This window comes from Akebia trifoliata, chromosome 5 (assembly GCF_017979445.1).
Source record: "Akebia trifoliata isolate Shusen 1 chromosome 5, ASM1797944v1, whole genome shotgun sequence".
NCBI lineage: Eukaryota > Viridiplantae > Streptophyta > Magnoliopsida > Ranunculales > Lardizabalaceae > Akebia > Akebia trifoliata.
The window spans coordinates 3780549-3795512 of NC_141379.1; the positions used below are offsets into that span (position 1 = coordinate 3780549).

General features: G+C 35.5%; 2 protein-coding genes across 4 annotated transcripts; one reads left to right on the plus strand and one right to left on the minus strand.

The window, feature by feature from the left end:
* Nucleotides 1–1349: 1349 nt before the first annotated feature.
* LOC147401074 (uncharacterized) lies at nucleotides 1350–7470 on the plus strand. 2 transcript variants are annotated; one of them, XM_086442208.1, is made up of 4 exons: nucleotides 1350–1567; nucleotides 1765–5344; nucleotides 7039–7083; nucleotides 7194–7470. In XM_086442208.1, the coding sequence occupies exons 2-4, from the start codon at nucleotides 1817–1819 to the stop codon at nucleotides 7227–7229; spliced, it is 3609 nt and encodes a 1202-aa protein (XP_086298334.1). In that variant the 5' UTR covers nucleotides 1350–1567; nucleotides 1765–1816; the 3' UTR covers nucleotides 7230–7470. The 2 variants fall into 2 exon arrangements, with proteins under 2 accessions (XP_086298334.1, XP_086298335.1); XM_086442209.1 differs by lacking the exon at nucleotides 7039–7083.
* A 764-nt stretch (nucleotides 7471–8234) lies between these two features.
* LOC147401075 (Ribosomal protein L12/ ATP-dependent Clp protease adaptor protein ClpS family protein) lies at nucleotides 8235–12305 on the minus strand. 2 transcript variants are annotated; one of them, XM_086442210.1, is made up of 2 exons: nucleotides 12163–12305; nucleotides 8235–9302 (listed from the first exon to the last, which is right to left on the minus strand). In XM_086442210.1, exon 2 carries the CDS (start codon nucleotides 9219–9221, stop codon nucleotides 8637–8639), a length of 585 nt encoding a protein of 194 aa, XP_086298336.1. In that variant the 5' UTR covers nucleotides 9222–9302; nucleotides 12163–12305; the 3' UTR covers nucleotides 8235–8636. The 2 variants fall into 2 exon arrangements, with proteins under 2 accessions (XP_086298336.1, XP_086298337.1); XM_086442211.1 differs by lacking the exon at nucleotides 12163–12305 and adding an exon at nucleotides 9450–9472.
* Nucleotides 12306–14964: the final 2659 nt, after the last annotated feature.

Genomic DNA, 14964 nt, shown 5'->3' on the forward strand with positions numbered 1-14964 from the left:
TTTTCTCTTTCTCTCTCTTGATTATTTTTAAAAAAAATCGAATTAAAAAAAAAAGGCCATTAAATGGCCGATTTTTTCTCTCTCTTGATTATTAAAAAAAATGAATTTTTAAAAAAACATTGAATAGCTGATTTTCTTTCTCTCTTGATTATTTAAAATAAAAAATTTTAAAAAAAACATTGAACAATCGATTTTTTTCTTTTTCTCCTCTATCTTTCTTGATTTTTTGAATAGCTTTGCTTTCCCTCTTTTCTTCCTTAATAAACTGTAAGTTCTTTGTGTTTTTACGCCTTTTGATTTTGATTTTTTTTTTCTATTATTACATCATGGGATAGTTGTTTATTGGATGTTTTAATTTCAGAAATCTTAATTATCTAAAAGGGTCTTTATAGGCCAATTTCGAAAGAAGAAAACTATTTATCATTTGCACCTTGTAAGTCCTTTATTATTATTATTATTTTTTTTTCAAAGCTTTTTTATGTATTTATTTCATAAAGAGAAAGAGGAGAGAAAAAATTGACCATTCAATAGTCGTTTTTTTTTTAATTTTTAAATTCAATTTAAAAAAAAATCAAGAGAGAGAAAGAGAAGAGAGAGTCAATGGCCGGTTTATTATCATTTTGGTAATTAGAAATAAATTCGATTCTTTTTGTGAAATAATTATTTTATTAGATTTTTTTTTGATAATTTTTCCTTTTATAAATAAAGAATGCCTTCAGACACGTGGCTTGGTGAGATTGGTCCATGTGGGATGCTATCAAATGAATTTTCTATAATTTTTTTTTCTAATTTAAGAAATGGTAATTAAGTAATTAACACAATCATATAAGATACTATAATCCATAATACACAATCTAATATACAAAAATTAATTTGGAAAATGCTGAAATGACAAAAAATATTTATTGCGATTCTCACAAGTTTGATGTGGGATGTGCACATAACCATAGATGTATATCCCCGAGATATGAGTAAAAATCATCTACGATTATGTATGCATGTCCACGTCAGAATTGTGAGAATCACAGTAAATACTGTCACCCCAACATGATTCAATTACTTTTGGTCAAATAATATTTTTTAATGACTAATTTTTATAATCTTAATTCCTATAAAATGGATCCCAGAGAAACACACAATAAATTGTATATATTATATAAGTTGCTAAAGCTTCTAACAGCCAATCAGCATGTCCATCTCTAGGATGATTTTTAAGTCTTGAAAGTTAATCTAAAACAAGTAGTTATGTAAAGTATAATACTACTGAGACTATCCTATCTTTCCCTAAAATATTTTCTGTTGTCGAGTGGAAGAAACCATTAAATATGGATACTGAAATTAGCTCCACCTTGGCCGCAAAATCCTTTATATTCGCCTTATTTCTCGCCGAGACATAAATGATAATTTCATTTTCTCCCGATATTAAAGATTCGAGAGTTTAATTCTTTTGTATGAGTACCTCACTGTACATCTCTGTCTCTCTCTCGCTCTCTCTCGTTTCATGCAATCGGGTTCTTCGCAGATTCTGCAAAATCGCTGGAGCGAAACCCTACGATTTCGTCTCCAGGTATTTTTCTGTAATTCTTTGATTTTTAAATTCTATTTTTCTGTCTTCGTTTTCATACATTTTTTCAATATTTGTTTTTTTTTTAATGTTTTTAAATAGGGTTTATTTATATAAAATATATAATATTTGGTTTCAGAGTCTCTCCATGAAAAAACAAAAATCTTAAGACGTTAATTCTTGTTATTTGGTTGTTTCAGCTGTGAAATCGACGGAAGAGAGAAAACCCTTTGAAACGTTTCTCAAATATTTATGGAATCCCTAGAAACCCAAGTTGAAACTCAAAACCTAGAAGACGAATCAACCCTAAATGAAGAATCTAGGGATTCTGATTTGTCTGGTTGGAAAGCGATTTTGAACCATTCGGAGGGTTCTGGTGAAGGAGCTCAAGAGAGTGGAGAGAGGGTTTCTTTGAACGAGGATGCTGGGGTGGATGGTGTAGTGGAGAAATCTCGAGAAGATGAGACAGAGATTTCCGTTAGAAATGGTGGAGTCGGTTGCATTGGAGGAGATGTTTTGGTTGATGCGGTGGAGGGTTCTTCTTTGGTGGATGTAGTTGCTGCAGATGAAACCCAGATGTTAGAGTTTCCTCATGAGAATGGAAACAATGCAGTAGTAAGCGAAGATTCGGTTATTAATGAAAATGAGAAAAACGAAGTTGCAAAGGCATCGGTTAGTGAGGGAATGAAGGAAGATGGCGGTTCTATGTCAAATGGGGATAATTTGGCTAAGAAGATAGAAGTTTTGGGGTTTAATGAGGATGGTAAGAGTGTAGTTGGGAATGCTTCTGTCGATGGGGAGATGAAGAAAGATGGTACTTTTAGGTTGAATGGAAGCGATTCAACTAGAAAGATTGAATTTTCGGGGAACGATATTTCGTTGGTTGTGGAAGTTTACGGTTCTTCGGCTGGTGTGGTTCAAGATATTGGTAGTGAAGAGGGTGGGAGAAGCAATGTGGGTCAGATAAGTGAAGAGGGGACCAAAAATGGCGCCTTAGAAGATGAAGAAGAAGAAATGGAGGAGGACAACAACATCGATGATCAAGGACATGAGTTTGCCGTTGGTGATTTTGTGTGGGGTAAAGTGAAGAGTCGGCCTTGGTGGCCTGGACAGATTTACGACCCTTCAGATGCATCAAAAGATGCTGCGAAGTATCATCGAAGGGATCGCCTGTTAGTTGCATTCTTCGGGGATGGGACTTTCGCTTGGTGTTACCCATTTCAGTTGAAACCCTTTCAGGAGAATTTCGATCGGATGTTGAAGCAGAACAACTCTACTAGTTTTCTTAATGCTGTAAAGAAAGCATTGGGTGAGATTCGTAGGCAGTTGGAGGTGGAGATGGCTTGTTCTTGTATCCCTATGGAAACTCGAGCGACACTTGTTAGACCGTTGACTCTAAATTCTGGAATAAAGGAAGGAGTTTCTGTACCTGAGAGTTGGGTCAGTGAACTTTCGGTTACTCGATACGAACCCTCGGAAATTCTTACACGTCTCAGATATATTGCTCAAGATGTTTCCGTAACTGATATGTTTGACCTTACTGTGTTGTGGAGTTGGTTATCGTCTTTCTATTGTGCAAAGGGTTCCAGCCGGTTGCCTTTGTTCTATGAACCTGAGGGAATCACAGATACCGAAGACAATGCTGAAAATGTGATACCTAGAAAAGACGATTTCGATGGTCAAACAGAGAACTCGACCCTAAGCTTGCCAGAAAAAGACTGGGTTTCGATTCCGATAAGACCTGAATTTGGCGAAAACTTAGCTGAGAAATGGCCAGGGATCTTGGAGGATACGTTATATCAGAAAAAGAAGAAGAGAAGCATGACTGAACTTTTAGCGTCAGCGTCCAGGAAAAGAAAGAAGAAAAAGGGTTTTGATGTTGGAATGTACGGTGGTTTAGCTGAAGATGGTTCTGGTGGTAGTAAATCATCTTCTCTTTCCCGGAAGCGAATGAAAATCAAGCTTTCGGAATCCCCCTCTTCGATAGCAGAGAATAAATATTTGAGTGTTAAAAATAATGATATTGGAGCTGAAGATGGAAGTAAAACTAGCACTTTGTCGAGGGAAAGGAAGAAAAGCAAGTACTTGTCGCCTCCCTACACAAGCCTAAGCCGAGGGATTAAGAGCTTGATCTCTTTGGAAGATTCTGAAACAGAATCTCCAAAGGTTTCTAGGGATCCAAAAAAACCTTCAAAGGGTTTGCATAGTATGTCTGGTAGGTTAAGCCGTCGAATGCCTAAAGAATTCAAGAAGAAGACTGCGCTTGAGGGAGGCAGTTTATCTGTAGAGAAGCTTCTGTCCGAGTTCCAATTTGCAGTTCTGGATGCTATGTACCTTAAAGAACACGAATATTCTGAGACAATCAAGGATTTTTTTACCAAATTTAGAAGCTCATGCTATGGTACTGGGTCTGATAACAAGCTTTCTAACACAAATGTGGCTAGTCGCCATGGTGGAAAGAGAAAATCCTTGGACACTAAACCCGGCTTACCAAGTAAAGGTACACATGAGACTTGTGACCGGACGCCGGATGGTGAGTCTGGACAGAAAAATAGGAAAAGGAAGGAAGACGCAACATTTCAGAGCCCCGAAAGTAACTTGGAACTTGTCATTGGCTCAGCCAATGTGAAGACGGTCCACAAAGGGGAAGCCAATGGAGAAGAGAGAGGAAAGAGAAAGAAAGAAGGAAACCATAAGGAGGAAGCCAATGGGGAAAAAGATGGGCACAAGAATGACCACCCAACATCTGAATGTGTATCTAAACCGAAGAAACGAAACTGGAAGAGAGAAGCAAAGATGAGTGTTGAAAGTAAGTTGGGACTTGCTTCTGGCACAACCTTTGGAGAAAAAGATGGGCACATGAATGAGCACCCAACATCCGCAGGAGTATCTAAACCGAAGAAACGAAACTGGAAGAGTGAAGCGAAGAATCTGGGTCCTGAAAGAAAGTTGGAATTTGTGGCTGGCACGAAAATGGAACTTGTGGCTTGCATGAATCAGCACCCAACATCCGAAGGTGTATCTAAACCGAAGAAACGAAAATGGAAGACAGAAGCTAAGAGTCTGGGTCCTGAAAGTAAGTTGGAACTTGTGGCTGGCACGGCCAATGGAGAGAAAGATGGGCACAAGAATGACAACCCAATTTCGGAAATTTTATCTAATAAACCGAAGAAACGCAAATGGAAGAGAGAAGCAATGGGTATGGGTCCAGAAAATAAGTTGGAAGGGAAAAAAGATGGGCACAAGAATGACCACTCACCGTCTGAAGGTACATCCAAACCGAAGAAACGCAAATCGAAGAGAGAAGCCATTATGAAGGCAAACCATCATGCAGAAGCAAATGGAGAAACTTCGGCTGCTGCTCTTGTCCTAACATTTGCTCCGGGTGTTCCATTGCCTTCAAAAGAGGATCTGGTCGCCATATTTGGAAGGTTTGGAGCCTTGAACGAACTCGAAACAGAGATATTGAAGGATTCTAGTTGTGCCCGGGTTGCTTATAAAAGGAGCTCTGATGCCGAAGAGGCCTTCAACAGTTCAGAAAAAAATAGCCCCTTTGGACCTGCCACGGTCAGTTACCGGCTCCAATACCGCGATGAGATGTCACTACAGTGTCTTCCCAAGCCTCTTCAGATGGAACGAGGCAACACCCAGGCACCACCGCTCATCTTTATAAAGCAGAATCTTGAGATGATGACATCAATGCTGGAGAGTTCGGGGGATGCACTGTCACCAGTCGAGAAATCCAACTTGGAAGGTGGGATTAAAGGCCTCCTGAAGAAGGTAACCACGATGGTTGATGCTCCTCTTCGCTTAAATCTCTAAGTTATGGTAGTTTTCACTTCTATCTGAACTTTTTTTTTCTCCTCTTTGTTATTATTATTAGGCAACTGGTGCTCTTCGTTTGATAGTTGAATGATCCAATGAATTTAGGTATAGTGAATTGGGTACATTGAGGTATTTTAGCATGTTTTTCTCTTCTCTACCCTCTATGAACAAATGTTGGGCTGGGCTTTTTTTTTCTTCTCTATAAATAGATAACTTAAATACCAATGGCATTTTAGTATCTTTTCCCTACATTCTCCTCTCTATCATTAATCTCAAAAGATATAGCACATCGATCCCAAGTAAGCAATTAGCTTGCCCGTAGGCTATAAATTGTATTCATGATGGCTTACTCTTGGTTGGACTGCAAAATCAGTTATTTTTTATGCTTTTGAGCCATGATGGTGCTGGCTGTGCTAGTCCTTCGAAAATCCCCTTTGCACGCAAACTTTACCTTTAGATCAGATGGTGTTCTGTCCATCATCTATTCAAAGAATGATTTTCATAACAGACCCCAAACATTTTTATCACATTCACATTGTCCCTCGAATTCCGATTAGCTCTCTTGTTACATGTTGCAACTTCAATCACAAATTTCCCTTTTGAGAGGACCTGGCTTTCTGAAAGAATCTTTCGTCTCTATTTAAAAGGCAATTCCTTTTCTTTATTTATTTTTTCCTTAGAGTCGTGCTGGTGTGACCTCAAGATTGGACCTCATATCGCACATCTTGACGTGAAAGTGGGTAGGAACCATAGATGCTTTTTAAATCGTATCTCGAGGAAATCATATATGGTTCTCATACACTTTCCCGTCTGGGTGTGCAATGTGAGGTCCAATCCTGAGGTCACTTCAACCTTATTCACATTCTCCTTCTGGTACCTAATCATTTCAATGTTTGCTAGATAGTCTTTCTATAGAATTCTAGACAAGCTCTCGTTTCTTTTTCCACCACCTATTTCTTCTAATAAGTTAGATTCTCAAATTATTTTGTTTTTGTTGGATCCATTATTTGTGATCACAAACTTCCATTTTAAATGAATGGGCAAGAGGAGTTAAGAACACTACAACGTTCTCATCTGGTTACTTTTTTATCTCCTCTATTATCAGTAGTAATGACCCAGAAATAATCAACTCCATCATCATTTGGGGTTGAGTGCTATTAATGAATTACTCCTTTCATTTCTTTCACTTATATGTCAATATTATATAACTATTTATAGGTGTGTTTATGTTGTTGAGATAAAAATAAAATTGGAGGGGTAATTGTACATTTTAATCTCGATTAATTGTGTTGTTGCTTGTCTTTGAATCTAGGATCTTTTCTTCTCAAAACCTAGAAGAAAAACTTGTAGAAAACTAGTTCACGGTATTGGGAAAATTCAAAATGTAAAACCTGCAAATACATTTTTTATATATTATAAAACAGCTCTTGCATGGGAATTAGAAGAAAAATAAAATAAAATAAAGTCAGTCATAATTTTTAACTTAAATAACTGTTTGAAAAATTCTGATAGAAATGGATTTTGAGATTTACAATAGCAAGGTTTTTGTTCATCAATTTTAGTATGAGTAGTAATCAGATTTGTCAAATTCCTAATCTTCAAATAACTTTGCTGTCATTCTTCATGTTCAATTAATAATTTCATCGTAGGAGAGGAAGGACTGTGTATTTGATGGAAATGAGCATTCTCTTCAGGTTATTATCTACATCTTTGATATCTTGTTTTTTTTTCCTTCTTTATAATCAAAAAGTTTTCAAATTATTTGAGGGAAACTTCTTTGAAGACTTTTTTTTTTTTTTTAAAGGTGGAAAATAGTTTGAAGGAGCGTGAGAACGAGTGAGGAATGGGTTTTCGACGTGTAAGTATTTGGTGCACATTGACAAGTGGACTCAATTCTTCTTTCAAGTGAAACCTCTATTTTTTTCTCTCTAACACCCTTTCTCTGATCTGATAGAGTTCTCTCTCTTTGACCTTCGCTTTCTACAAATGTTTGTCTGGTTGAATGTGGAATAATGTTGGCTTAAAACTTGTTTTTATAAATAAGTGTTGAAGAGAAACATCAAGAATCTTTTGGATTTAAGAGATTGACCCTTTTCGAATCAACCATCTTTCTTCATTTATTTTTTATCTTTATTTTGTGTGATTTATCCCCATTTGGAATCTGGATTCCCAATACAAACATGATATTTTAGTTCCAAGATAAGGAGTTAAGTAATACTAGGCATCGAAATGGTTTTAAAACTCGTTTTTTTTCCAATACGTTTTGAGTTGCCTAGTACAACAATGAGAAAAATGATGAACCCTGGTCTTAAATCTTGTCCGACTGAGACGTATCGTATCAGACAAGTTGTCTTGGTCTGAGACGAGATTTAAAACCATGGATTGATAGGTTACGTGTTTTGCGTCCACATCTATCTAATAAATAGTGGTATTGGGACCGATTAATCCTGCTCGTGACCCATGCAAGTATAAAAGTTATCTTGTGCACTCACTCTCATCATGATCCAAGACGAGTTAACTCAGCAAATTAGGACGAGTAATCCCAATTTCGGATGCAAGTGGACTTCAACCAAGCAAGATGGATCCATGGGAATCGACTATTATATCGACATTGACTCATTCAAGATTGAGTTGACTAGTCCAATATTTTGAAAATATTGGTTCACTTAGTTTTGTATATTCTTAATATGAAAAAATTTATTTTTTTAGTGATTAGTTTCATAAAATATATATTTTGATTACTAGACGTTTTTCTTAATAGAAAGTTCTAGAATTATTATATTCCTGTTGAAACGTTTCAAACAGATTAAAATCCAGAAATCTTTACATAAAAGAAACATTGAAGGAAATCATGAAAGTTGAGTCCAATTGGATTGGATTGGACAAATTCATAACTGAATCGCAGAGCACTGGACATTCCACTTCGATTCAGAAATCAAATATCAACTCATCCCACATCGCTGGACTTGGTCGCTACTGATCCGATCCCAAAATCAGGTTCACATCAAGGACCAATATGAAAAATAAAGCTCCATCGAAAATTTGATCCAAGCAATGAAACTCAATTTAGAATTTAAAAAAAAAAAACTAATATTCCCTTAATTTAATACTAATGGATATCCATCCCCACATGCAGCAAAAAATTCTAATCTTCAGGGAAAATTTCCTTGGTTATTACCTCAGATCACAGAGCCTGCTCGAACAAAATTCATGAGAAAGCCATGCCAGCAGTTGTCAGTGAATCACTCTACTCCATCACTGCAACACCACCAGCGGCCTTTAGCTTCTCTATAATGTCGTTGGCCTCCTCCTTAGTAATCCCTTGTTTCAACAAGACCGGTGCCTTCTCGACCAACTCTTTGGCCTCCTTCAGTCCAAGATTAGTAAATGTTCTCACCTCTTTGATCACCTTGATCTTTGCTGCTGCATCAAACTTCTCCAATTTAACGTCGAATGCTGTCTTCTCTACTTTCTTCTCTTCTACCTTGGCCGAACCTGCAGAAGCCCCACCTTGAAGACCCAAATCCATTCCTTCTACCGAAACCTGTTGCATCTTTGGATGCCTTAGCTTGTCTCGAAGAGTAGGACCAATTTGTTTGAGTTCTTCGGGTGGTAAGGCAGCGATGCGTTCGGCAAGTTGAACAATCTTCTCGGAAGGTGGGGGTCTGGGGCCATATGGATCGTAGAAAGCTGGGTATTTGTATCTCTTCGGCTTAGTATTGGGATCTCTGGGGACAAAATCATGCTGGAATAGACGACACTGCAGAGGACCAGTTTTCTCACGGAGAGTTGGTGGTAAACGAATAGTTCGGAGAAACGAAAGGAGCTTCATAGTTTGCAGACTGATGACCGAAAGGATTTGAGAAATGAAAGTGACTGCAATTTCAGCATTAAGAGCTAAGCAATCTTCTACCTACAAAAGAGAAAATAAAAAATTAATGTTCACCTCTTACAATAAAGCAACAAAAATATAATTTTTTACCCTTCTAATATACTTTTTTTTTTTTAATAAGTAAAGAATTTTATTAATAGGAAAGCAAGGTTGAACGAGATGACCGACCAAGCTAAAGCCGAAAACAAAAAGCAACTACCGCATTTGAATACAACAAACTCTCTCCGATTTACCTACGAAATCATCGAAGAAAATATCCCTAAACTCCATGAAGATTTTACACCAATAGAACAAGAAGTCAAGGATCGAATATATAATATCATGGGGATCATAATCTACATCAAAGCTGTATCTTATATATCTGGGGTGGGCTTAATAGATATTTTTCCACCATTCAAATTCAGAAACAAAGGATTAGGATTCATGATGGGAAACAGCAAAGTGACTGCCAACCTGATGAGACCCTCCTCCTTTATCTGGGCTTGGCATCGATAATGCAGTGTAAAAGAACACCACATGGGAGAAATGTCCTTTTAATAATGAAGTGGCCCTTCTTTTTACTAGAATTTGTAAAGAAGTTTTACTTATTTTTGGAACCCAGTAATACAATTTCTGATACAGAACATTGGAAGTAGAGAACAATCTCAATGCACACTCTTTGGAGTTACTACCTTAACATGCCTAAATTAAGTACCAAGAAAAATATAAAATGCGGAAAGATCATTTTAAAGACTCTAATTAGAGGGGGTTTTCCTGACCCTGGAGAACTTAAGGCCTTCCTTTGTTCATGAAATTAGCTGCACATGTGAATTAACAAGAAATATTATCATTTTAAATACTTCACGAGTCACATTACCACGCAATTGTCCAACAACCAGCTGTATGGGTTTAAATATTTTCAAGCACACGTTATCATCTTAAAATATTTCAAGACTCACATTACCGCACATGTCAAACAACCAGTTGTATATGTTTAAATGTTTTCAAGCACACATTATCCATAGAATTGGGTTAGGCTAAATGAATCATGATCCTTGACTTATCAAAAAAAAAAAAAAAAAAATCATGTTCCTCAATTCGACTTGTCCAAATCCAAGTCTTTTGTTATGGAGTTCATATATGCTTTCATTATCTCCATTAATATGTTCAAACATCTTTTATTATTGAGTTCGTACTGCTTTCACCGTCTTCAGAAATGTGTTAAAGAGTGAGACAACTAAAACCTAAAACAATGTCTCATCAGGCCTTTGTAGACTTTGGTAGCTCTATCAAGAATCTAACAAATGGAAAGCTAATTTCAAATTGAAATCTTACACCTCTCATTCAAGCATGAAAAAGTTAGTACATGGAACATATTTGTAGGAAATAAGCATTTTGAATCTCTAGCCACAAACAAATTTCCAAATTCCTATTTGAACAAAGGTCCCAGGATCTAATTATGGCTAAGATGGACTGATCATATGTTTGCTCATCAACACCATAAAAAATCTCCTTTTTTTTTTATAAAAATCTTCTTAGAGTCCATGAGGGTGTCTTGAATCTCATTATTTCCATGAATACAATTCTACATAAACATCGCTACTTAGTATATCATGACAAGTAGCTCTTCTAAGAATGATTAAAAAAAAAAGAGGAAGTACTTTGAAAGTCCTCGTGTTGCACCCCTCCTTCATCAATCAAAAAAACAAAGAATAATAAAAACTATATCTCAACCTGCTTAAATAAGAGGCATCCAAATACATCTTAATATATTAAGAGTATTAGTTGTTAGTTTGAACTAATCATGGAGTAAAATAAAAAAAGACAAATCGAAGGTGCCAGCTTGGTACCCCAACCTAGGATCAAAACCCAAATTCAACCACTAGTTACTGACTACAAAAATCAAAGAGACATATTGCCTATGCATTGGGTAGAACTAGTTACCAATTTGCATGCATAGTAATTTAGAGTTAGAAAACCAAATTACCCAGAAACACAAAAGTAACAAAGAGATTGGAAATGCCAGAAATCCTCACCACCATAGAAATTTGAGCAAAAAAACAATAAGTAAACGTGATGATGCAGTAAATTATTCTAGAGAAAGAAATACCAGACATTCAAATAATGGGTAGAGAAGAACAGTCGAAACAGCAAAATCTCTCTTACAAAATCAAGGATCAATAAATCAGTTTCTTTGGAGCATTTTCTACAACAAGTGGTGTGCAACACAAGTGAAACTAATAGTTCCAAGTATCTTTCAGAGGGTTTGAGAATCCTTCCAGCAGTTAAAAATCCACAAACCCATTTTCTAATTATTATATAAATCTATAATAATCTACGTCTGGATTCATTTTCTGGTTCATGGGTTCGATTTTGAGCTTTGTTGCGGGATATAATTCAAAACCTGTAGACGTTCCTTCTAATGGAAAAATAATATTCCAATTCGACGGATATTTATCAACCATTAATGGAAAATAATTCTAAAAAATAAAAAAAAAATAAAAAAGTAATTTAGGGTTTTGCTATCTCTGGTTTTCAAGTTTCAGAGAAAGAAAATAAAACCCCATCTATGAAAAAAAAAATTCCGAAGTTTAGGGTTTATAAATCGTAAAAATAGAATGCCAATGTCTTCAATCATGTAGCAAAAAACCCTAGATTTTTTCCCATCAAAACCTAATCATCTTCAACCCTTTCATTTCTCAATTTCAACATTCAAAACTCAAGGCAAAATAAAATAGGATTTTTGGGAGCTAAAACGATGGGATTTTAGATAGAAAATTCGGTAAGAGAGAGTTGAAACCGATAGTTTAAGATGATGGATTTTCAGAGAAAATTAGGTTTTTTTGTTTTTTTTTTGGGTTGGATCCTTGAAGTTGAAGATTAGAGAGAGAGACACACTTACCGGAGAAAATGGTGGTCGTCATCGTTCACCTGAGAAGATGGTGGTTGGGTGTGGTATGCAAGCCCCTAACCCTCACTGTAAAGAGCTGAGTAATAGTAGGGGTGTCAATGGGTACCCATTTAACCAAAAACCGAACCGGAACCGATTAGAGCCGGGTCTAAAATGAAACCAAAATGATAGGACCGAAACCGTTTGATTCTTTCTGATGGGTACTCACGATACCCGAACCAATTTATTTTGTAAATTTTTTAAGATTATAAATGATTTAAGATATTCTTTTATTTTAAAATTAATGCACGCTATGTACAATTCTTCAATGTTTTTAAATAAATTTGACTCTTGTTGAACTGACCTCCAGATTGTACCTCATATCACACATCCTGACGTGGATGTGTATAGCATCTATGATTCCTACACACTTTCACGACAGGATGTGTACTGTGAGGTACAATCTTGAGGTCGCTTAGGATTATTCTATAAACCATGGATTAGACTTTAAAATGAACTATATCTTCCAAAATTTTATTCCCTTTAAAGAATTATTTTTGACAAAAAAAAATTAATTTATATCTTTAGTATAACTAATTACAATTAAGTTAATAATTTTGTAGATAATATATTAATTTTTGAAAGGAAAAAATATATATATATATAACAATTTGTATGAGGATCGGAATTGATGAGTACTTGTATTTTTTGACAGATCCAATTCCATTTATTTAAGAGTTGGAATTTGAATCGATAAGAATCAAATCGAAAAAAAAAAATTATTTTGTTTTGAAGTAGGGGTACCAATGGGTACCCATTTAACTGGAATCGAAAACCCCGGTGCCAATTCCCTTTTTATTGAAACCAATTAGAGTCAAGTCTAAAATGGAGCTGAATTGATAGGAACCCAAATAATTAGGTTCTATCCAACGGGTAAATTTTTCATTTCTTTTTATACTATAAATGATCTAAGTTATTCTTTTATTTCAAAATTAATGTTATGGTATATAAAGTTCTTCAAATTTTCATATAATATATCGATTGAAAATTAAAATAAGTTATTTCTTCTAAAAGAATAATGACCTTCTGACCCTCCCCTCAAACATACTTCTCTTGACGTGGAATGGATTAGAACCATATGTCTTTTCCTCGAGATACACAATTGTACATATTAATGGGGATGTGTAGTTGTATATCCCAAGGAAAAAGATCTATGGTTTTAATCCATGCCACATTAGGGAGTGCATGTCAGAGGGGCGTCAGAAAATCATGACTCCTAAAAATGTCTTACTTTTAAATAAGATAAAATTTTATTTTTTTGGAAAAAATCATTAACTTGTATCTTTAGTATAACAAATTATAACTGAGTTAAGAATTTTATAGATGGTATGTTAAATTTTTATAATGATTTTAAATACTTTTTTACTCGTTCGATTTTTGAGAACTTGAACCGATGAGTACTTGGTGCTTTTTTGTAGTTCTGGTCCCATTTATTTTTTAACCGAATCCGGAACCAAAACCAAAATAAATATAATGGTTATGAGTCTAAGTTCATTAGGAACTGAAACCAACCCATTAACACCCTTAGTTCTAAGTGTCTTAGAAATTGAAACCGACAAGAACCAGAACCGAAAAAATATAGACTCAGGATCCAAGACGGTGTCCGGTTCCTATATATAATAAAGATATGGTGTCTACATGGCACATTTTTGTGGAGTTTGAAACACCTAGGGCTCTTAACCAAGTTGTGCGTGCATCTTAGTGTGTTTGAACTCCAACAAAAAATGTGCTACGTAGACACCTAACATTGTTGTAGAGATGGGACATTGTTCTGGATTGCAACTCAAAAATATAATGATTACAGTTCTATATTAAAATCATCGAAACTATTTGCACACGTACACAAGCACACACTTGGGTTTGGTCCTAATTGGTCCTAAGCATGGATTACAGAGCGTAAGTTGGGTGCCTTGGTCCATAAAAAGTATTTTGATTAATTTGATAGTTCACCATTTTTTTCTAAAAATTCCATTCGCATGTTTTTTATTCATTCCATTGATAACCTTGTTCGTTAGGATCCGATTTGATTTGCTTAATGAGTCACATTCCAATGAAATCGTTTCTACCATTTTCTCTGGGCTAATGATTTTCGAACTCGATTTTTTTCTTTCCACTCGATCTGTTCTGTATTCGGCTAACTGGTAAGGGCACAAAATCATATATCTTTTTCCTTGTGTATATATCTCGAAGAAAACATTTTGAATCCTTGCCACATCAGTCAAGTACAGACTGAGTGAAAAAAAATCGAATCCAAAAATCACGACTCTTATCTCTAATAAAGCACACTTTGGAAATCTATTCATTTTTCTTTAAGAAGATGGAACCCTAGATTATTGTTTGGTGACAAATATATATAAATAATATGAACAAAAAATCATGGATCCTTGATTCAAACAGTTAAAATTTTTGACATTTTAAAATTTCCCTAGGAGTAAATTATCATCATGGGCTACACTTTTCATTCACCAATGTTTCAAGACCCTTAGAACTTCGGAGGCATGTGATAGAACCATGGATTTTTCCTCGGGATACACAAGTATTATAATGTTTAAATATAAATCTGGCTTTCGGTAAGGTAAGGAAAATGCTGAAGTGGTCATTAGCTGAAGTCCTAAGGGAGAAAATGGTCATTTTGCGTTCACTTTCTGCTCGAAAAAAAAAACAGTTCAAATTCAATAACTCATCTCTAACATTATTAAAATTTTCAAAATGTCGTTGGAATTCAAAATAAACGCGGGAAACTATTAACGGCCA